The 23,537-nt window shown below is 41.6% G+C and overlaps 1 protein-coding gene across 1 annotated transcript in view; it reads left to right on the top strand.

Annotated features, from left to right (window-relative positions):
• LOC134456803 (dihydropyridine-sensitive L-type skeletal muscle calcium channel subunit alpha-1-like) overlaps positions 1-23,537 on the top strand; it is a 44,974-nt gene that overhangs the window by 13,066 nt on the left and 8,371 nt on the right. The window contains exons 6-33 of the mRNA XM_063208359.1: positions 375-580; positions 928-1,031; positions 2,021-2,154; positions 2,248-2,329; positions 2,767-2,927; positions 3,636-3,861; positions 4,567-4,774; positions 6,437-6,557; positions 6,860-6,974; positions 7,966-8,050; positions 9,180-9,249; positions 12,136-12,268; positions 12,980-13,109; positions 13,584-13,643; positions 13,767-13,873; positions 14,246-14,333; positions 14,738-14,845; positions 14,942-14,994; positions 15,279-15,425; positions 16,479-16,680; positions 18,611-18,769; positions 19,573-19,683; positions 20,000-20,083; positions 21,387-21,434; positions 22,072-22,098; positions 22,209-22,334; positions 22,997-23,062; positions 23,309-23,400. Of these exons, the coding sequence (XP_063064429.1) occupies positions 375-580; positions 928-1,031; positions 2,021-2,154; positions 2,248-2,329; positions 2,767-2,927; positions 3,636-3,861; positions 4,567-4,774; positions 6,437-6,557; positions 6,860-6,974; positions 7,966-8,050; positions 9,180-9,249; positions 12,136-12,268; positions 12,980-13,109; positions 13,584-13,643; positions 13,767-13,873; positions 14,246-14,333; positions 14,738-14,845; positions 14,942-14,994; positions 15,279-15,425; positions 16,479-16,680; positions 18,611-18,769; positions 19,573-19,683; positions 20,000-20,083; positions 21,387-21,434; positions 22,072-22,098; positions 22,209-22,334; positions 22,997-23,062; positions 23,309-23,400 (3,253 nt within the window). The remainder of the gene's footprint in view (positions 1-374; positions 581-927; positions 1,032-2,020; positions 2,155-2,247; positions 2,330-2,766; positions 2,928-3,635; positions 3,862-4,566; positions 4,775-6,436; positions 6,558-6,859; positions 6,975-7,965; positions 8,051-9,179; positions 9,250-12,135; positions 12,269-12,979; positions 13,110-13,583; positions 13,644-13,766; positions 13,874-14,245; positions 14,334-14,737; positions 14,846-14,941; positions 14,995-15,278; positions 15,426-16,478; positions 16,681-18,610; positions 18,770-19,572; positions 19,684-19,999; positions 20,084-21,386; positions 21,435-22,071; positions 22,099-22,208; positions 22,335-22,996; positions 23,063-23,308; positions 23,401-23,537) is intronic.

The raw sequence follows: 23,537 nt of genomic DNA, 5'->3' as shown, positions 1-23,537 counted from the left end.
AGAGAGTGCTAGCCTGGTCCTGATCATCCCATAATACTACCATTTCATTTCGTATTTATGGTCTGGGGGGTTGTTTGATTTGACACGATTGCAGGAAGTGGGAAGTTTGCACTCAGTTCTAGTTTGAAATGATTGGACAGCTCTCACCCAATCGCCGACAGTTACTCAACAGCAACATGGCGCAGGAGTTTACGTCATCGTCACGAGCGTCCTCCCCCTTTTGCCCCTTACCTACCAACCTGTCTCTTTGCTTATTGGCTACTTGGCCAATTCATCTTGATTTCTGCATTCACACAAAAGTGTTTTTTTTTTCATCTTGGAAATCCTTTTCAATTCCTCCCTTTCTTTCAATGGTCCTTTGTCCATCATCATAGATATCTATGCGACTCCGGAGGGGGCGATGCCTGCCCCCTGTGCCCAGGCAGGTCACGGGCGTCGCTGCCTCATCAACGGGACAGAGTGCCGAGGAGACTGGCCGGGACCCAACTACGGCATCACACACTTCGACAACTTTGGCTTCGCCATGCTCACCGTCTTCCAGTGCATCACCACCGAGAGCTGGACCAATGTGCTCTACTGGGTAAGTTATATTGCAACCTAGTCTGGACTGGTAAACATTGCTTATCAACACATACGGAAATATTTTCACATTACGACAGACTTGATTTAAATGTTTTAAGGTGCACCAGAGGAAATATACTGTGTACAAGTGGCACACTTTTCACTTAACTGTACGCCTACACATTTTGATTAATTTTGCAATCAATTAAATAATAAGTCAGATTGCTTTGAATCTACTCTCTTACACTCAATATTCGCTCTTCTGGACACTAATGAACACCTGAAGTTTTATGTTATTGCCCACAGAAGCAACCTTTCCTTTCTCTCTCTCTACACGTTACATTAACAACTGTTGTCATGTTACAGGTCAATGATGCTATTGGCAAGAGCTGGGCCTGGATCTATTTCGTCAGTCTCATTCTTCTGGGCTCTTTCTTCATGCTTAACCTCACCCTTGGAGTCCTCAGTGGGTATGGGCATTTTAGAAATGATTTTCCAAATGGATGAATGAACTAATTGATTGATTGATTGATTGATTGATTGATTGATTGATTGGTTGGTTGGTTGGTTGATTGATTGATTGATTGATTGATTGATTGATTGATTGATTGATTGGTTGATTGATCGATTGATCGATTGATCGATTGATTGCACAGTAAATTGGGGTGTCAATGTTTATATACAGTATCTTTTATGTAGAGTAACTGGAGAATTTGCAACACTGTGGAGAGTCTCTAACACCACTACTCCAACATGTTGAAAGGCAGGGTAAAATTCTGTGGCTGTCCGGTGTCATTTCAACTCTACAGCAGCTAATGTTTTACACATTATTAAATAGAATTAACTCTGAAAATGTTACACTTACCAAAGAGTAATATTAAAACGATATATTTTTTGTGGGACCAAATGTTATCTGACTGAAGTTAATTTCAAGTCTTCAAGAGGCATATTGACACTGGTGTTTTTACTGTGTGTGTGATTGATTGATTGATTGATTGATTGATTGATTGATTGATTGATTGATTGATTGATTGATTGATTGATTGATTGATTGATTGATTGAACCATTCAGTCATCAATTTTTCAAGTACTCATCCCACCTTTTCGATACTTCCAAAGTAGAGTTCAGCCGTGAGCAACTGGAGCTTGAAAGGCGTTTCACTCCTCAACCAAGAAGCTTCATTGCTCTTCAGCTGAACGTTTTGAACAATGTCACCTGGGGGGTATACTGGGAAACTGGTTCAGGAGTAAACCAGGTTAAGTTAAGAGGTGAATCATCTAATAGAAGAGCCTGGAGTCCTCATTTTCTTACTCCAGGCTCTTCTATTGTTACTCCAGGCTCTTCGATTTACTTCTTTAATTAACCTGGTTTACTCCTGAACCAGCGTGTTAGTATAGGCCCCTGGATACCGTAAGTACGACTCTTCACAGGCTTCTCGGTGCTACTTTTCCTCTCTAGTGAGTTCTCTAAGGAGCGTGAGAAGTCAAGGTCCAGGGGCGAGTTCCAGAAGCTCAGAGAGAGGCAGCAGATGGACGAGGACCTGAAGGGTTACATGGAGTGGATAACGCACGGAGAATTCGTTGAGGGGCAAGGTATTTATAACGGTAATACCGCCACACTATCCATATAACTTATTGCATCAAGGTGCGTTAACGAGTCGCTCTTCTCCATGTTCTTCATGTTAGCTCTGCTTCCTTTGAAAGAGGATGGCTCCGAAACCGACAGCCTGTTTGAGATGGAAGGATTGAATCGTATACTCTACTACTAGTAAGTGTGCGCCAATGACCACAGTGTGACCGCTAAATGACAAGTGCTCCGAGTTTTTCCATAAAGTAAGTGGTCGTACTTGCAAATTGCAAGTTGACAAATCAATTGATAAAACAATTGATTTGTCAATTTACAGTACAAATTGCTTCAGTTCTGTACAACATAACTGAAGAAAAGTGTTACATACGCAACACTTATATACAGCAATACAAGCTGATGTTTTTTATTGATAATAACCATTATCGTTGGTTGTAGCAGTGGCATCGGCCCTCCCTTTGCGACAGAGTCTTGACCAGATCTACGTAGGTCCCCTTGACCAAGCATACTACTACTACCACTTACAAAATCTTGATGATTAATTCTGAGAGTATACAGTATAAATGTTATAACAATGACATCATGGACACAAGCTCATTCTACTCTGTCCCGTTGTGCAGTCGCCTGGCTCGCCGCTGGAATCGGGTGTTGCGTTGCAAGTGTAAGATGGTGGTGAAGAAGAGGATGTTCAACTGGCTGGTGATCCTCATCGTCTTCCTCAACACTCTGGCCATTGCAACGGAGCACCACCACCAGTCTGACACACTCACACTCACACAAGGTACATTCACTTTACATAGTACTGTAAACCACTAAATCATGTAAATGTACTGTACGTCTTTGAAAGTGAAAGCCCACCTGCGAAACTCCCACTGTCACTTGGACTCAGCATTCCACAGCACACAGTGCTTCCTGTGCACAACTCACCGGTGCAAGGGGGCAGCCTCAAATGACACCCAAAAGGAGCAGTGTTGGGGAACGGTACCATGCTCAGGGCACCTCATTCATGGAGGAGGATGGGGTAGAGCACTGGTTAATTACGCCCACCACCAACCTGGCAGGTCAGGAATTGAACCGGCAATGCTTGGCCTTGGCTACAAGCCTGACTCCGTAACCGCTTACCCATGACTGCCAATTGATTGTCAAGCTATAATAATGGAAAATGTAAACTAGGGTTTATTAGTAAAAATGTCTAAAACTCAATATGTTATTTTCTTTAATATGTAATATTTAGTAGTATACAGTATATTCTGTCTATATTCTATTATTTAATAGGCTTTATTCCAACATTTTTTTTTATTGTAGGCCTATGTGTTTTTATGTGATTCTGCTGTGCTGTAAAACAAACTGCCTTTTTAAGGACATTAAAGCTTTCAAGTCAAGTCAAGTCAAGTTAGAATATTATTAGGCAGACAGTTTCCTTCCATAGCTTTGAGGAGATACAGTAATTTGGGCCTCAACTAATTCAACCTCTCTCTCTTCATCCTAGACGTGGCCAACAGGATCTTCCTGGCGCTGTTCACCATCGAGATGATCATGAAGATGTATGCGTTCGGGGTGATGCCGTACTTCATGTCCGTCCTGAACCGCGTGGACTTCTTCGTGGTGGTGGTGGGCCTGCTGGAGGTCATCCTCATCGCCGCGGGGGACATGACCCCACTCGGCGTCTCGGTCTTGAGGTGTATGCGACTGTTGCGGCTGCTTAAAATCACCAAGTAAGCCAAGCTCGCTGCTGCTACTATAATACGTTAATTAAACACATAAGAGGCAGGGGCGGTTGCCAGGGGGGCTGAGGTGGGGCCATTATTTTTTCAGGGGGGCACATACATTGGCAAAAAATGTATATCATGTCGTGGTCATTGGCAGTTCAGCACAGGGGCCACAACAGGGGCCAGGAGGAAATCTACAGGGGCCCTGGCTCACCCTGGCCCCTGCTTAGAACCGCCCATGATAAGAGGGTATTCTGCTCTGGTAGGGGTAGCCACAAGACAGAAGTTGCATGTAGTATCTGTGAAGATTGTCACTCACCCAGGTGATATTGTTATTTAAAGGCTTGAGGTGTAAGCAACTGAACATCTTCTCTGAGCTTGAAAGCTGATTCATTCCTCTTCCAAGCAGCTTGACTAGCATGTATGCATAGCATGAATGAAACATCCCCAAGCTCCAAGAAGATGTTCCTTGCACCCTTTGGGCATTTGGTCTTTATTATGATAGGACAGTGTGAGAGTAGACAGGAAATGACAGGGAGAGAGAGATGGGGCAGGGTCGGGAAATGACCCCGGCCGGCCCGTGGGCAATGCAAGCCCAAATGTTTGGGTCTTTGCGCGCTGCGTCACAGTGCCCCCGGCATATTATTGTTATATAACGTTTACATGTAATCAGCGCTGATCTTTTGACGTGTGTCACCTCACCTCCTCCAGGAACTGGTCGTCGTTGAGTAACCTGATTGCCTCGCTGCTGAACTCGGTGCGCTCCATAGCCTGCCTCCTCCTCCTGCTCTTCATCTTCATCGTCATCTTCTCGCTCATCGGCATGCAGGTGTTCGGAGGCAAGTTCAACTTCCCCGACGGAGTGCTGAGACGCAGCAACTTCAACAACTTCCCGCAGGCACTCATCAGCGTCTTCCAGGTATTTGCATCTGATTTACACTTCTACTGTACTGTGTGAGATTCTCATTCATCCCAAAAACTCTTTTAAGTTGTACGTAAAGTGATATTGTGCCATTTTTTAAGATAAGTTAATTTAACACCTTCCCTTGAGTTAAATGATTGAGGTACCGTGTACCTTTCTTCTGTAATTTCAGCCATTCATTGACTATGCCAATGCAAATTCTATATCCAAGCTAGCAATTAACCTTGAATCCTATGAGAACAGCTAACAGTTAGGTCATAGGATTCAATGTTAATTGCTAGCTTGGAGGTAAAGTTTGCACTGCCAGACTCAGAGAATGACTGTAAATACAAAAGAAAGGTGCAACTCAATCATTTAACTCAAAGGGAGTTGTAAAATTAACTTACAGTATTTAAAAAAATGGCACAATACCACTTGAAGCCCAAGTAGTACTTAAGTATGAGGGGGCCCTTTGGGGAGGGACACAACCCTGGTCATCTTTGTCAAAAGAGTCTAGTTTGTACTGTAGGCAACTGGACTTCCTCTAGGTCAGGGGTGTCAAACTCATTTTGGTCCGGGGGCCGCATACAACCCATGGGGACCTCAAGCGGGCCGCATTAGTAACATCATCGCAAAAAAAAAAAAAAAAACGTAAAGCAGAGGATTAGTGTTCAGTACTATCACGTTTTAAGTGTGTTGAATATGTAGAAAGCAATGCAATACTGATAATCCTATGCAAAATTTCCTTGACTTCATTCATTTATTGGCAACCGTCAATTAATTAAATATGGGACAGTTCATTTTGGTAGGGGGTCTTTCTTATATGTAATTTCCTGCATTTTCACGCATTCTAACATCCCGTTTCCAGTTTGAGCTTAATAGGAACCAATACAAATCCATTTATATTTATTATTTAATTACAACCAATACCAATACAATACGAATAAGAAGTATTAACATTTTATCTCTATATATGAGGTCTATAATATATGAGCTTTATGAAATGCCTGTTACAGTACAAATTCACTATTTATAATAGAAGTGTGATGTGCACTTTACTACATATATACAGTGTAACAGAGGGACCATTGGGTTAATGTCATGCAGGTTTCGATTTTGCCCCGAGGGCCGTAATTGCGCATCTCGGTTGTTTCCAAAAAAAAAAAAAATTTTTTTTTTTTTTTTTTTTTACATCCGGGCCGGATGGAACCCTCCTGCGGGCCGGATGCGGCCCGCGGCCGTATGTTTGACACCCCTGCTCTAGGTGGTTGAAGACAACTAGTGTCTCCCACTAAAAGACTTCTGTAGTTATAATTCTGATGTGGGAATCGGAAGTCAATTATCTCTGGAGAGTTGACCTGTAGACTACACCACTCTTTTGCCTTTTCACACCTTGACATATGATCCTTGTCATGTCAGGAGGTAATGTGATCTTTGTGGTCTCTTTCTCAAAATGATACCGTATGCTGTGTTTTGCAGGTCATGACTGGTCAGGACTGGGATGCCATCTTGTATATAAATTATAATATTTTATGTAATAATTATAATGTTGGTTGTTTGTTTTCAGGATGTGAAGGGTGAGGGCGAGGGATGCCCTCATGCCTATAATTATATTGTAATATTATGTAATATTAATTACCAGTATGTAATATTTTAATTCTGGTTGTTGTGTGCTATTAGGTCCTGACAGGTGAGGACTGGGATGCTATTATGTACGACGGCATCATGTCTCATGGAGGACCCACTTTCCCCGGCATCCTCGTGAGCATCTACTTTGTCATCCTCTTCATCTGTGGAAACTGTATCCTTACGAATTAGTATGGCTTAAGCATGCTCTCTGATTGTGTGTTGGTGTGTGTGTTTGGGGATCTGTTTGCTGAAAATACTCAACTACATCATAACAACATTGCTATGAAATTACAGAGAACCTTACTGTAAGTGACAGATTAAGACATAGCCATTAAAACAGTATGATTATAACATAGGCTCTGCGGGTTAAGGACGTCTTGATTATGTCCATTCTCCTCAGTGTGTGTGTTTCTGTGTATGTGGAGCAGAGTGTCTGGTTGTAGTTTTGTTGTTTCCGTAACCTTCTGTGCGCAGTCATCCTTCTGAACGTCTTCCTGGCCATTGCTGTTGACAACCTGACAGAGGCAGAGAGCCTGACAGCAGCCCAGGACGAGAAGGAAATTGAGAAGGAGCTTAAGAAAAAGTTAAGGTGAGGCAAACAAGCTTGGACATTCAACCCACGGCCAGTCTGCCTGATTATCATCGACTTGGTCTGACCAAGACCATAACAATTAACATTTCCCAAATGGCATGGTTGATCTGCCTCCCTAGGTTTGCTACTGGTTGACTGGTGTCCGACAAAGTGGGTGGAGTTCCCGTTTTTTCCGGGAGATCAGAAACAATATTTACATGGCTCTTGGCCTGACTAGAAGCAACGCCGAAGGTGTTGCGTCACTAGGAGGGCGTGGCCTGGCTAACGGCCATGGCACCACACATGCATAATGATAATATACATTCCAACACTACACTTCAATAAAACACAAAGGAAATGAATGAATACAGTGCATTGCACCTGTCACCAGAGTTATCAAAAAGTATACTGTGATAGACAGACACCTGACATGAGTAGCTAGTAAAAGTAAGACATAAACAGGCGTACCGGTACATAAAAGACGATTATAGCTTTCATTTCTTGCAGAATTTCTTGCCAGAATTTGACAATTATTTTAAATGTAAATATTACCAGATATTGTGCTACTGTACTAGGTAGAATACTGTGTAGCTCATAGTACTAAATGGAAATGTATTTGTTCATATGTCATCTCTGGTATTACTCAGCAGTATCCAGATGCAATGCTGACTAGGGCTGCACGATATCAGAAAAAAAATCGATACTCGATAACAGCATGCATAACGATATTTAAACGATGTTTAGAAATATAGCTGAGTGTTTTTCTTGTCACTAATTTGTCAGTCTGTGTGAGGGACGTGACTTTGGCCATGACGGGCTTCTTGCGCATTTGTTGACATTCAGCAAGTGATTGGACTGCACAGAAATGTTTTACGTGATTATTAAGTCCTTTTCGTGATACGCATATCGCCACTCTTGATATCGCGATTTTGATACATTTTCGATATATTGCACAGCCCTAATGCTGACACTCAGAAGTTGTACTGTATGTCCTGTTGTGTTTCCTCAGAGCTGGTTGGAGTGAGGAGGAGAAGGCCAGGAAGCTGGCTGAGCAGAGGGCCAAACTTCAGGAAGGAATGGCCACCACAGCTAAGGTTGGTCCATTATTGTACATTTTTGTACATTATAGCAAAAAGTAAATGGTAAATGGACTGCATTTATAAAGTGCCTTTCCACTCCTTCAAGCACTCAAAGCGCTTTACATTGTAAGCCTCACATTCACCCATTCACACTCACATTCACACACACCGGTGGCAATGGCTGTCACGCAGGGTACCACCCTGCCACCAGGAGCAATTAGTCGTTTAGTATTTTGCTCAAGGACACATCGATGGGATCAGACAGAGCGGGGCTCGAACCTGAAACCTTCTGGTTGCCGAACAGGCTCCTTAACCACCTGGAACACCACTGCCCGAAGAAGTAGATACCTGCATACTGGAACGTCAACCAGGTTAATTAACCCATTGATGCCTGATGTTGCGTTGTGCAACATTGGCCCTGGTGCCTGGAGCAGCATTGCGCAACATTCAGGCTCATGAGATTTGAGACAACTTAATTAAAAATCTCTGTGCGTTTGAGACGAATGAACACATTCTAATGACTTATTAGGGACTTAGCATTTAAATGCAACTTAGTGCATATTTTTATGTGCTTCAGAAACTGAGATGTTTAGGTTTTTATAGGCTGAGGGCAGCTTTTCTTGAAAAAGGACTCAGGCATTCAGCAGCCTTTTTTGCCTTAGGTGTCGATGGGTTAAAACAAGCAAGGGGAAGGGTTGAAACATGACTTGTTTCATTAAACCCCTATTGTTGGAGTTTCAGTGTGCAGACGTTTATCTTATCTGTCGTTTATGCATTTTTGTCCTGCGTCTGACCTTAGTAAGGTTGGATTTCACCTAGGGAGGAAGGGTCAGCTGTGGCACACTTATACTTGACCACTTAACAAGTTGATTCTGATTGAGTCTGATAAGATTATCATGGTCTTATCAACATTAAAATGGAGTTATGAAATTGTTTTGAAACTAGTCCATTTGGAGACAATAAATGCATTGCAGAGGAGGAGGGCTACTTTGGTCTGCGATTTTTTTTTTTCATGTTGTTGGTTTTTGATGTTTAGATTTCTATACCGTGATACTATTTAAGAGGGTGAATGAAGCATGTAATAAAGGCTGTCTATAATTACCCTGTTCCCACTTTGCTGCACTGTGTCTGTCTGTCCACTCAGATGAAAATCGATGAATTCGAGTCAAATGTGAATGAAGTGAAGGATCCCTTCCCCACTGCAGACTTCCCAGGTAAGGACAGTTGTAAGCCGGATGCTTTTAGATATATGTATTTTTTGGTCTTTTACAACTTAATTGATGGTAGGACAGTTTGAGAGGTGGACAGGAAGCGAATGGGGAGAGAGATGGGGAGGGGTCGGCAAAGGACCCGGGCCGGGAATCGAACCTGGGTCGGCCGCATGGCAGACGAGTGCCCTACAGATTGGCCTCGGCAAGGCCAAGCTGGATGCTTCTAAAACTTGTGATCATCCATCATTTTGGGTGAATAGATTCATTTCACTGGGGCCTCCATTATGACAGCCTTAGCTCTCCATACCAAATGCAAAATGTGTATGTTCCCAATATATTATAACAATCATATCGTAATACAGTATAGTACAAATAATAACAACAAAGTTTACTGGGGTTGTCGAGCTGGCCCCCTACTTACTCCATCAGCTAAATTTAACATGTCCTAACGTAAGACAGTCGTGGCTGTCCTCGAATTCTTATTATAGATTGAACACAACCTTCACTAGCAGAAGGCTGCTGCAAAACATTAACCCAGTTATCACCGGACTCCCTTTCTGGTGGATAAAGGCATTTTACCTTTCATCCATAAGGATTTGTAATCCAGTTAAGTCCTCTGTCTGCAATGAACTGGAGAGATATTAATAATCTTCACAGTCATTAGCCCTGTCTCTCTATTGCCGTCAGTTAGTTTGTAATTTTGGAATTGTTGCCATATTTGTTGTTGTGAGACTTCTGTGGGATTCATGTGTTTGAAGTGGGGAGACTAGGGCTGTAACGATACACTCAACTCACGATTCGGTTTGTATCACGATTCATGACCTACGGTTCGATACACCCCTCGATTTTACGTTTGCCAACATTATAATCTTTATGAATAAAAACTATGATAGTTCAAAGGTAGAATAGGTTACAAGAGGCTACAAATATTTTTTAAAAGTTTCTATATAATAATGATGATGCTTGGAAGCACTATCACTTCATATCATGTGGTTGTTTTCTGGGCAGATGGGTATCAAAACGTTAAAAGGGAGTATCACGATACTGCCTCTTTGTATCACGATACAGTATCGTGACTCTGTGTAACACGATTTCTCGGTTCGATACAATATCGTTACAGCCCTAGGGGAGACTGTGACCTAATTGTTGTAGAGTTGGTGTTGTTCTTGGAGGGTTGTGGGCAGGGGTGTAGTCTACTTTTTGTGGTTGGTATACTGTATATTTGAGCATTTTATAGATATACTGTGTACCGTATATATTTGTGCTGTCCTAAATAATGGATCAATCAATTATAAGTGGCTATACTGCAATCCCTGAAATTTTGAGGTGGGTATACGGCGTATGTCTGCGTTTTACGTAGACTACACCACTGGTTGTGGGTTCAAATCCTGTCCTGATACTGTATAATGGCTGGACTGCCCTTTAGCAAGGCATCTGTCCCTCACATCGCTCCAGGGACTGTCCCGTTGTACCTAAATAACCATGAGACTTTTTTAGATACAAATGTCTGTGAATTGTATTATAATGTATTGCAATGTAATGTAACGTAACGTAATGTTCTTTACACTGTAAATATAAGCCCATTCGTCCCTGAGCATTTGACAACTGATGACACAGCCCTTTTTAGAGTGCTAATGTGACATTTACAGGCTGCATTTTATTCGGTGTATGTGTGTACTGTATGTGTATGTGAGTATTGGAGTGGAATGGAGGGTTTAAAATAAGGCTGCGTGCCTCTTAAGATGGCCATGGGGTGTAAGGTTATGCTCCACTATAAAAAGCCATGGCGGATGGTGGATGAGTACCCTTGGGCCTTCTGCAAGCTGTACTCTGGTGTACATACTGAGCTTTCAAATCCCTTAGTCAAGTTTTTTGGCTGTCAAAGAGCTTTCGGCAAACCTAAAAATTGCTGCTGCTTTTTGCAAACGGCAGCAGAATCTGATTCCCATCTAATTCAATTCGGATTGATCTGTTCAGGGGCTACAGAATGTCAACAAGGACACTGGCTAGACTAATACAGCTCTAGTTACCTCTTTATTGTTGATTGGACTACTTCTAAAATTAGATTAAATTTCATTGTCATTACGACTGCATGAAGACAGTGTAACAACATGTGCTTTGTGGAATATATGGTAAAACTGGATGCTTGTTTTCTGTAGATGAATCCAATGAGCAAAACTAGTAAATTTCTTATTGTGGCAAAACTGATGTGCCGGTACTCAAATGTTAAAACTGTCAGGCCAGTGTAATGATAATAACTTTGCAGTAGAAAGATGATCTGTCTGTACAGTACAAAATCCTTCTATTTTATTTATATAAAATATAAAATATTATATATATATATATTTATATCCATGCCACATTTCGGCCATTTAAAGTGTTGAAGGCCACAAACGGTCAAAATGTTGTTCTGTGTCATGGATTACAATTAATTAAATTAAAATGGTTTTATTCATGTGGACCTCTTTCTCTAATGGATCTTGAGCCCGACTTTGTCCTGCTAAGTGCTCTATAAATAAATTGTCAATGGCTATGTTTACATGGTGGTTTTAATTCCGAATTGGGAAGTGCTTACACAAAGTTTTCAAGCAGGAATTAAGTTCTATTTGGAATTAAATGGAGAGTGTAGAGTGATGTGTTTTAGAATAGAGTGTGTAGAATCATGTGTTTTACTCCAGAAATAAGGCCCCACATGCAAAAAACCCCAAAACGTTTACCCTTTTAATTCAGAATGAAATGTCCCATGTAACCAAGGCCCCTGTCTTCAAGTTATGTGAGTTGTAATGTATGTATGCATGTATGTCTGTATATAGGCCTGTGTCCTCTGTTTTTCGTCAGTTGTGCAATAGTCTTATGATGTGATGTCATGTGTTTGTCCTGTCCTATCAGGTGATGATGAGGAGGACCAGCCGGAGATCCCGGACAGCGCGCGGCCCAGACCCATGGCCGACCTGCAGCTCAAGGAGGAGGCCGTGCCCCTGCCCCCCGCCAGCTCCTTCTTCATCTTCTCACCCGAGAACAAGTCAGTCAACACTCACTACTCTATATATAATAATACGTATTAGGGTGCATCAAACGCCCCAAGGTTTGAAAATCCTGAGAGCTGTGTTACTATCAGACAGGTATTACAGGATAATTCCAGGTTCAAAAAGGTTCATTTTTTGAACCTGGAAGTACTATACCTTGGACTAAAGAGCGCCCAAACCCAAGAAGCCAACAAACAATCCGGATAAGAGCACACCATACTCTACAAACTGATTATAGGATAATTATTTGTTGCTTTCTTCATTCCACATTGCTGACTGGACAACCCTCCCTGCATATCGTTGTTGTTAGATATGCAGGCAGAGAGGCCCTGTCGTGGCCAACCAGTAGGGTACTCGTCTGCCATGCGGCTGACCCGGGTTTGATTCCTGTCCCAGGTCCTTTGCCGACCCCTCCCCGTCTCTCTCTCCTTCCTGTCCACCTGTCAAACTGTCCTATCATCAATAAAGTTGTAAAAGACCAAAAAAAAATCTATACAGGCAGAGAACTCCTAGTTTAGGACAGAGATTACCTAGCCTGGGCGAAAGCCGTACATAGGATGGTGTCGCCAGGCTAGAGATTGCCGCAAATACAAGTTATTTTCTGTACAAAAGTTCTTAGTCCTCCCTGTTTCCAACGTGTCCTACGGTATGTTGAAGGCCCAGTAGTAATGTCCATGTTCATGACTTGGTTGGTTCTCCCCTGGCAGGTTCCGTAAGTTCTGCTTCTTGGTCATCAACCACACCAAGTTCACCAACATGATCCTGCTCTTCATCCTGCTCAGCAGTATCTCCCTGGCCGCTGAGGACCCCATCGACCCAAAGTCCTTCACCAATGAGGTATGATGAAAAAAAAACAGTGATGGGCTAACTCGGCAGAGGTGGGGAACTTTTTTTCATTCAAGGGCCCACTTCAAATTTTGTGAAGTCGTCCAAGTACTAAGAACACAAACCAGGGGCTGCGTTTCTGGAGCTACTTCATGTCTCAGCATTAGACCACACATTTTCTTCTGTCGTACTGTATCGACTTTTTTTTAAAGCTCTGCCTCGTATTTGCTCCAGACAATTCACCAAACGTTCTATACAGTTGGACTGTGTTTGGAGCAGGGGCAAGAATCTGGTTGGACTTTTACTTTCACAAGCCAATTTGTCTATCTCTGCCAATATAATATGCGAGGGCCTGCATGTGCTAAAATGATGGCGAACTGTAAAGTAGCTGCCACATGAGCGCCCCCTGGAGTACATTTTAGAACTGCAGGCAACAGTACATTGCAAGTGAATAATAATAATGTCTCTTGATTTCTTTTCCCACAGGTCCTGGCCTATGCTGACATTGTCTTCACCACTGTGTTTACCATTGAGATCATGCTCAAGGTAGTCCTTCTCTTAATGTGCATCTTGTTTCTACCAAAAGAGAAATATGGTCGATATTTTTAAGGCAAAGTATGCATTTTATCAATTGTGACCTTAATACTTCATTTCTGTGGTTGTGTACAGATGACCGTATATGGTGCCTTCCTCCATGAGGGTTCCTTCTGCAGAAACGCCTTCAACATCCTCGATCTCATTGTCGTCATCGTCTCTCTCCTGTCCTTTGGATTGGAGTGAGTTGTTGCTGATACTTCATTTTGTATTGTGTATATATAAAATGTATATAGAACATGTAGGCTATTCTGTAATCTGGTCAAGGTGAAGGTCAAGGTCAACTTTATTGTTGGTAAGGCGGACATTTAAGTGATCAACAATGCACACCTTCTTAAAACATACATGTATAATGTACCTACAGTGTACCGACTGTCAATAGACAACGACCATAAAAGAGCATGAATGTCATTAATATCAAGTAGCAGTCATGAAAGGAACTGCAACTGTTATCTGTATCGGTAGATGTTGTTTAACTTTGACTATTAGCTAAAACCAATAGAAGTAGGCCCATAAGGACTTCAAGGTTTAGAATGTGTCTCTGTGGTGAACAGGTCCAGTGCCATCTCCGTCGTGAAGATTCTCAGGGTGTTGAGGATTCTAAGACCCCTCAGGGCTCTGAACAGAGCCAAAGGCTTGAAGGTATGCATGTCTGCTAGCACTGAATAATAATCATTTATACAACATCCATTTCCTATTTTTTTCATTTTAAGTGTGTACGTGTAATGCTTTATTTCCAGAGTTCATGCTGACCATTCACAAATGTTACCTTTTTCACAAATGCGTATCACCACCATCAAAGTCTAAGTATTTATTATGACAGGGAAAATAGACATTTTTAGCTGCAAAACTGCCTGTACTTTGGTCATGCTAGTGAATATTAGTGTATGTATTTCATAGTAGAATTCAGGAAAAGATAGAATTTGGCAATAAGCAGCACAGTTTCAATGAGCAGCATAATTGCAACACCTACTCTGACCACCATCCTACGCAGTGCACCTTTAATCTTGTCATGTTGTGCAAAATGTATTTCTCTTTGTCTACAGCATGTGATCCAGTGTGTCTTCGTTGCTGTCAAGAGCATTGGCAACATCATTCTGGTGGTGTTGATACTTGACTTTATATTTGCCTGCATTGGTGTGCAGCTTTTCAAGGTGAGGTACCTCAGTCTCCTGCTCAGCCCATTCATCTTATTCAAAGCTGAATCCATCTGAGCTGAATTAAATCAAGTTGTTCTTCTTTTTTTTCAGGGTAAATTCTACTCCTGTACAGACCCTACCAAACTCACAGAGGAAACGTGTCAGTAAGTATCTGTATTCATCAACTTCTCTACATTTTTCAGCATCTTTATCTACAGTACCTAAGTACAATGCACACAATTAATTTTGTTTTGTTTCTCAGAGGTCATTTTTGTGTGTGTGTGTGTGTGTGTGTGTGTGTGTGTGTGTGTGTGTGTGTGTGTGTGTGTGTGTGTGTGTGTGTGTGTGTTTGTGTGTGTGTTTGTGTGTGTTTGTGTGTGTGTGTGTGTGTGTGTGTGTCTTTACTTCAGTGCAAGGCACTCAATTCATTTTTGTTCTGTTCCTAAAGGGGAAACTTCATCAAGCACTTAACGAATGCTATACCTGACACTGAAGTCCGACCGCGGGAGTGGGTCAACCATGACTTCAGTTTCGACAACATATTCAGCGCCATGCTCACCCTCTTTACTGTGTCCACGCTGGAGGGCTGGCCTGAGTAAGTACTGAGTGAGAGATGTGCGAAGTGCATCCAACAACATTACCACAGGTGGCCAAAGTCAAAGCAGAAGTTTGAGGAAAGAAAACTAGACCTACCATAGTTTCCTTCAAACACAAGTAATTTCGGTAACACTTTACTTAAAGCCAACATTATAAATGCCTTTATAACAAATTATAACGCACATTATAATTACTTACAATGTATTATGACTACACTCATAATGCTTCATGGTGCTTTATATTAATAGTTATGAATAACTATGAATCTAGCTTATAATGCTTTATAAATCCAAGGGTGTCATGAGTGCTCATGACTGGCTATAAACTGCAGGCTGCCTGATGGGACTTATAGTACAGTATGAGTACCTATACCCCTCTATGCACAGACCTGGATGATAAACTGTAATAAGGGCTCATACGATGCTATAATGTTTCATGTGAGATCATAAGTCGTCAATGTGTGCTCTAAGTAAAGTGAAGTTCATATGGATGCATCTATAATGCACTGTATAATGCACATCTATAATGCATCATAATGTACTGTAAGCCCCATCAGGCAGCCTGTAGTTTATATCCATTCATGAGCACTCATAATACCCTTGGATTTATAAAGTATTATAAGCTACATTCATGGTTATTCATTACTGTTAACATAAAGCAACATGAAACATCATCGATGTAGTCGTAAAGTGTTGTAAGTAATTATAATGTGCATTATCATGTGTTATAAATGCGCTCATAATGTGCTATAGATATGGGCTTCATAGAAAGTGTTACCGTAATTTCACTGAGTAACTGGTTTACATTTACCAAAGAGTGATGTACCTTATTCACCAAAATTGCAATATCTATGTCTTAATCTGTTACTTAAGGTCCTCTGTACTGTCATAGCAATGTTGTTATGATGTAGTGGAGTATTTTCAGCAAATAGTGAAAAGGCCTGCCGGCAACCCCATCGGCACGAAGCGGATACTATTTAAATCATACATATATACTCTACATTGTTACTTAATACTTATAAGATAACAATTGAGTGTGTCACCGCTACCAGGTTGCTGTATAAAGCCATCGACTCGGACAAGGAAGACATGGGCCCCGTCTTCAACAACCGTGTGGACATCTCCATCTTCTTCATCATCTACATCATCCTCATCGCATTCTTCATGATGAACATCTTCGTGGGATTCGTCATCGTCACCTTCCGAGCACAGGGCAATGACGAGTATCAGGATTGTGAGCTGGACAAAAACCAGGTAAACTCTTTTTTTTTAAATATATTTTTTAGGGGCTTTTTGTGCCTTTATTGACAGGACAGTATGAGATGCTGATGGGAAATGAGTGGGAGAGAGAGACGGGGGAGGACTGGGGGAGGACTGGGGAATGACCCCGTCCCGGGTCCCCATAGGGCGGGCATGAAAGCCCAAATATGGGGGGTTTAGCGCATTGCGCCACAGTGCCCCCCAACCAGGTTAAAGGATAGCTCTGGCTTAAATTATATTTTTGCTCACATTAGTGGGGAATGACTCTAAGGTGTTGTTTTTTTTTTTCTTTTTAAAGTAGTTGAATACAAAGCCGGGCAGTGGTGGCCTGGAAATGAAGGTGAAAGATTGTAACTTGTGAAGGGTTTAGTTAGCCTTGGAACTCCCATACTGTCTTTAGTTCTACACAATTGTTTCGATCTGAAAGACACTTGTGATTAGGTCTGGTGTTAACCAGGCAAGGGTTTAGTACCACCGAGATACTGTGAGCATAGTGAGAGACATTCTAAGGAATTATAAGGAAGAGACAGAGCACTTGGGAAGTCGTACAATTGACACAATACATAGCAGCAATATGTTGAGTGTTAGCAAATATCTAACCTGTCTTATGCTCCAATGTTTTTGTTGTGACGATAGTGAATTACAGCGTACAAAAAAATCTGAACTATTCTGAGTGTATATGACCCCCAATTAATTTTAATTCAAGTCTTTCAATGTTGAATTAACACTTAGAGAGCTGAATTTAACAGTGTTTTAGAAAGGATATTACATTGCGGTGGTGTTCATTAAAGACGTCGAGGAGTTGAATTTAACTCTAAAATCGAATGACTGCATTCTCATAATTGTGTTGAATTAACAGTAATAGCACATTTACTGTACTTTACTTTACTGTAGTATTGTCCCTACAAACTGTTTAATTGGCGCCATTGCCAGGGCTGCTGTGGCCTACTCACATCTTTGCAAAGAAGGATTAAGGAATTCAATTTACAACCACCCCCACCCCACCCCCCACTCTGCATTCACAAGGTTAAGAAATTAATTTATTTTCCCAGGTGGTACCCTTGAAGGGGGATGTAGGAAGCTGTTCATTTGACCTGGACCCAAGCGCTTGCTATGTGTATTTTTTTTTTTTTTACATAGATAACATATTTACACCATGCTACCTGGTATATGCAACCCAACATAAGGCCCTTGGGGGAAAGGGATTATGTGTGTGTGTGTGTGTGTGTGTGTGTGTGTGTGTGTGTGTGTGTGTGTGTGTGTGTGTGTGTGTGTGTGTGTGTGTGTGTGCGTGTGTGCGTGCGTGTATGTGTGTGTGTGTGTGTGTGTTTATGTGCGTGCGTGTGTACTGGCCCCTTGGGACCTCATTATTCCACCCATGCCAGTGTGACGGGTTAAACACATCATACAATCTTTCTTGTATATACTGTGTGAGGAGCAGTGGTGTCATGTAGTCTCAATGACAAATGCCTGCTGTTTGTTTGTTACATCCAACAAGGAGGTGCCAGGGTTTGTATGTTTGTTTGATTGATAATTTGCTTGCTTGCTTATTCATTTATTTATGTACGTATGTATGTATGTATGTACGTATCTATGTATTTATTTATTTATTTATTTATTCATGTGTTTGTTTGTTTGTTAGTTTATGTGTGCCTTTGTTTGTTGGTTTGCAAAATATCTTATTGTTCTGAAATGGTAACAGGATGTTGGTACTGTATGTACTATTTCCTGATTCCAATTTGATGCTGATCTGAGCTAGCTTGGCATAGTAGATCTGCCCTCTCTGTGTGCTCTTTGGTTGTTTATAATATTTTCAATACCTGCTGTGTTTTTTGTTTATCGTGTGCCTGTTTAATATTGTCATTGGCAAGTTCCTTAAGTCTCTCATATGGTAAGTTGTGTCTTCTTCCTCCTCCGTCTACAGCGACAGTGTATCCAGTACGCACTGAAGGCCCGGCCTCTGAAATGCTACATTCCCAAGAACCCGCGGCAGTACCAAGTGTGGTACCTGGTCACGTCCTGCTACTTCGAGTACCTCATGTTCTTCCTCATCATATTAAACACACTCTGTCTGGGCATACAGGTATAAAACGACTATAATTAACTCCCTATCTCTCTCTCTTTCCCTTTCTTTCGTGTGTGTGTGTGTGTGTGTGTGTGTGTGTGTGTGTGTGTGTGTGTGTGTGTGTGTGTGTGTGTGTGTGTGTGTGTGTGTGTGTGTGTGTGTGTGTGTGTGTGTGTGTGTGTGTGTGTGTGTGTGTGTGTGTGTGTGTGTGTGTGATATGCATTCTTATGTAATGGATGATTGTGGCATCTCTCAGATAGCTCAGTGTACTGTAGACATTTCCTCTGAGTGCATTTAAGGAGTGTTTTTTCCTGGCTCAGTTGTCTGTTATTTACAAACACTCTCATCAGTTAGCTTAACATATCAGATGTTTTCCCTTCTGAAATTGAGTGGAGGCAGTACGCGGTGCAAGACTGCATCCAGCAAGGCATAGAACTGTAATGTTCATAAATTACCTCTTCTTCTGCCGGCCCTGTAGTGTATGTCTAATATGTGTGTTATGTGTCATTATGGTTTATAAAATGTTAGGATGTTGTGATTAGTAGAGTACAAACCAAGAAGTCTCCACACTTGAAATCCTTGAAATCCTTCCATCTCTATGTACCATACATGGCACAGAACAACACGATAACCCACACAATGTCAACACATTGTTCTGTACCATGGATTAAATGAAATGGAAGTATTTTGAAGTATGCAGACTTTTCTCTACTTGAATGTGAATCAATCATTGGACTTTACCTTGACAATTGACATGCACATTCATTTCATTTTAACTCCAAGCTCATAAAGTAAACTTAAGTAACCTGTCTCTTTTCCAGCATTGTAACCAGTCAGACCAAGTCACCAAGCTGGCTGACACCCTCAACATCATCTTCACGATCCTCTTCACCATGGAGATGGTTGTCAAGCAGATTGCCTTTAAATTAAAGGTAGGGTAAAATATGACACTTTTAACAGACGGATGAGTGCCATGCCCTGTCCAAAATCGTTCCAGTGCTTTGTCACCCTATAACTGACTGAAAGTCTAAATAGTCTTTCCCACCCTCAATACGCAATACAGCACCTCTGTTTGAAGGAATTGACGCCTTTCTTTAGAGTAGAGATACAATTCCACTGTTTACCTGTAGGGCGTATTGAAGATGACATGTGTTTCATAATGATTTAGTGCATGAATAAAAAATGTGTTGCCAGTTGTGTTTGCCCTTGATTGTGAACATAGTCCGTCTCTTCTCTCCTCTTTCTCAGGGCTATTTCGGAGACCCGTGGAATGTCTTTGACTTCCTCATCGTGATCGGCAGTATAGTTGATGTGGTTCTGAGTGAAGTCGACGTGAGTAGAAACCACGCCCTCTACATACTCTGTTTCTTCACTGTTTGTCTTTGAAGCAATTCTCAATATACTGTATAACCATATTCAAAATGCATACTCAAAATGTGTTGTTACCTGTACCCTGAATCCAACAATGTTCTCAATAGATGTCTACAGTACTTTTGTCCACTTGATAACCATAGACTCTCTCTTATCCAATACTCTCGCCAACCCCCACCCCACCAGAGGTATACAAATCCAGACGGCCAGAGGGTCAGTACAGTACACTTCTATATGTTTCTTGGCCCTCCTGAGTAACCCCCTGAGTGCCAAGTTCAGCCTTTGCACCACCACCAGCTTTATGCTCCATCACGTCTGCACACTTGAATGCTGAAACTGAGGCTCACGTCACTCACACACTTTGCTGGCTACACAGCCATGCACAATCGCATCTCCACCTGACCCCACACACCTGTTACCGTAAAAACGCATTGGCATCGCAGTGGAATGTCGTGAAAGAACACTGTTGTTGGTCATTCACTCTTGTTGGATGTTGTTATTGTTATTCCATACCTGTGTGCACTGTTGTTGGATGTGTTCCATACTAGGGCTGCACAATATATCGAAAATGTATCGATATCGCGCTATCAAGAATGGCGATATGCGTATCGCGACAATGACTTAATTATCGATAACAAATAAAACATTTTCTGTGCCGTCCAATCAGTAGCTGGATGTCAACAAATCTGCGAGAAGCCCGCCACGACCAAAGCCGTGCCCCCCACACAGACCGACAGTTAGGGACAAGAAAAACACTGGGATATATTTCTAAATATCGGGATATTGCATGCTGTTATCAATGATCTATTTTTTTTCTGATATCGTGCAGCCCTATTTCATACCACATCACTGCTGTTGGATGAAAGTCATCATAAAGCAATTTTTGTCATCCGGTGTTTTCATAGATGTGGTATCATGCTAAATATAATGTCATTTCGCAGCTGTGTTATTTTCCCTCCATGTCCTATTCAGCCACCTCAATCGTCATTGTCACTTGTGTATACCACCCACACCTCTGTCATCCCTGTCACAGCTCTCTATCTCTACCCCTCTCTCTCTCTCCTCCTCCTGCTCTCTCTCTCTTTTTCTTCTCTCTCTCTGTCTCTCATTCTCTTGTCAGCTATTTCCTCTCTTCCCTCTCTCTTGTTGTTTCTCCTCCCCTGTTTTCATATTTTTCTTTCTCTCACACACTCATTTATTCTCTCCACCTTCTTTGTGCGTGTGTTTTTGTCATTATTCACTGTTTCTCCACCTCTCTTCTCAGAGTGCCCTTGCCTCCAGTGGTGGCCTGTATTGTCTTCACGGTTGTGCAGTAAATATCAGCGCACTGCACTGCATGGGTCTTGCTGAGTGAGACGTTTTGTTTCTATACTAATTATAGTCCTACTGTTCGCATTTATCACTGTCTCTTGTTAGTGCAAGCTGTGGGTTTGTCATTGATGTATGTGGAGTAGTACAGAGTCTAATAGCATTTGCCTGGTGGGTTGAATATTTCTGTGAGTGACTAAGGCTTAAAATGGTGTGTATCATCAAACAAAGTCGATGCTTTATATGCTCGGTGAACGACCGCCTACAAAAAAGCAAAAAATGTCTTACCTAACATACCTTCTGTTCATGTGAAGCTTTTAACCTAAATAACTAAAAAAAAAAAACATTCAACTCATGTGTAAAACCAAAACAGAATGTCATATCGAGTATCACAAAAGCTTTTTTGTGGTCTCTGAGATGACATTATTATTATTTGTTGATGCAAACAACTCAAATTATGTCTCTTTGTGTCGCTTTGATTAATTTTTGCATCATACAGTAGTTGTAGTTGGGCTTGAAGTCCCCATTTTGCTGCTTTGGTTCATGACCATATTGGATATGTAGTACTTATCTGTAGACAATAGAACCTAGAGAGCCTTTACGCAGTAAACATGATATTAAAACTATGTATTTTTTTGTAGGACATCAACCCAATGCAAGTCATTGCCGTAAGTAATAATACACAATTCACCTTTAATGTCAACCTATAAACCTTTTTAACCTGTTGGTCTTCATTGTGAATTTGGATTAACTGTCCATTTTCCTCATGCGTGTGCAGGACGCAGAGAATGCTCGCGTTACCATCACGTTCTTCAGGTTGTTCCGTATCATGCGTCTGATTAAGCTGCTCCATCGCTCAGAGGGGATACGGAACTTGCTGTGGACGTTCATCAAATCGTCACAGGTGAGGGACAAAGGACTCTGTACACAGCAACTAGTCTCAGCTCAAAGAAAGGAATTATGAATTATGACAATCCTTCTTTGATGTGTGTGCTGTAAGACCACAGCCTGTCCACAACATACAATACTACTTCAATACTGCCCTATAAAAACGGCTGAAACTGCAAAAAAAAACCTTTCTGAAGCAAGTGTTTTCAGTGGTAGTCCCATAAATGCGCACCATTTCACCAGTGCAGCACTGTAACAGTCATTGAAAAACTACCATAGTACTACACCACTACGTCATTTAGTAACACACTACAACTTGGTCATTGCCATGGTGGTAAGAGCAAGTTTATAACAGAGGCCGTCTCGTAGCCTCTTACTGTAGATGGGGTCGCCGGTGGGCCTATTAACTATTTGCTGAAAATACTCGGTATAAAATACTTGGTATGACAGTACCGAGAGCCTTAAGTAACAGATTAAGACATAGGCCTAGCCATTACAATTTTGGTGATGGGGAGGGTTTGGTAAATGACCCGGGTCAGGAATCGAACCCGGGTCGGCCGCATGGCAGATGAGTGCCCAACCGCGAGGTCACGGCATGGCCTAAAGGAAAAACAACCTAAAATGTGAAGAATAAAATGTGAAGAATACTGAAGCTGTGTGTTTGTCCTCTGTTTCCAGATTTTCCCCAACGTGGCCCTCCTCATCATCATGCTGTTCTTCATCTACTCTGTAGTGGGGATGCAGGTAAATCATTGATACATTACAGTACTTCCCATTAAGTCATTTTTAACGACACAAGTAAATTTAAGTGTTGATAATTCAATGTATTGCTTGTTTATATGTTGTTTATTTCTCGTTTGTTTACACACAAACTTTCAACTTTCACTGATCAGTGGAAAGTTGTTATTTGTAATTTGAGTCCACATTTTTTGGCCAAGGCATTGTGTCTTGATATATTTATTTTGAATAGAATTCACTGTGCTCCCACAGATATTTGGCAAGATAGCGTTAGTGGACGGCTTAGAGATAAACCGGAACAACCACTTCCAGACATTCCCCAGTGCCGTCCTGCTACTATTCCGGTAAGCACAGCTCTGCAGCCATAGAGGTGACATGGGGTGGATACCAATATGCAGACTTTCGTCCTCCCTTCCTCACTAGCCTGCTTGTGACCTCATGATGATGTCACTGACGACAAGAAAATTCATTCAATAATTTG

This window comes from Engraulis encrasicolus, chromosome 10 (genome assembly GCF_034702125.1).
Source record: "Engraulis encrasicolus isolate BLACKSEA-1 chromosome 10, IST_EnEncr_1.0, whole genome shotgun sequence".
Lineage (NCBI taxonomy): Eukaryota > Metazoa > Chordata > Actinopteri > Clupeiformes > Engraulidae > Engraulis > Engraulis encrasicolus.
This window is presented reverse-complemented; position numbering and strand designations above follow the sequence as displayed.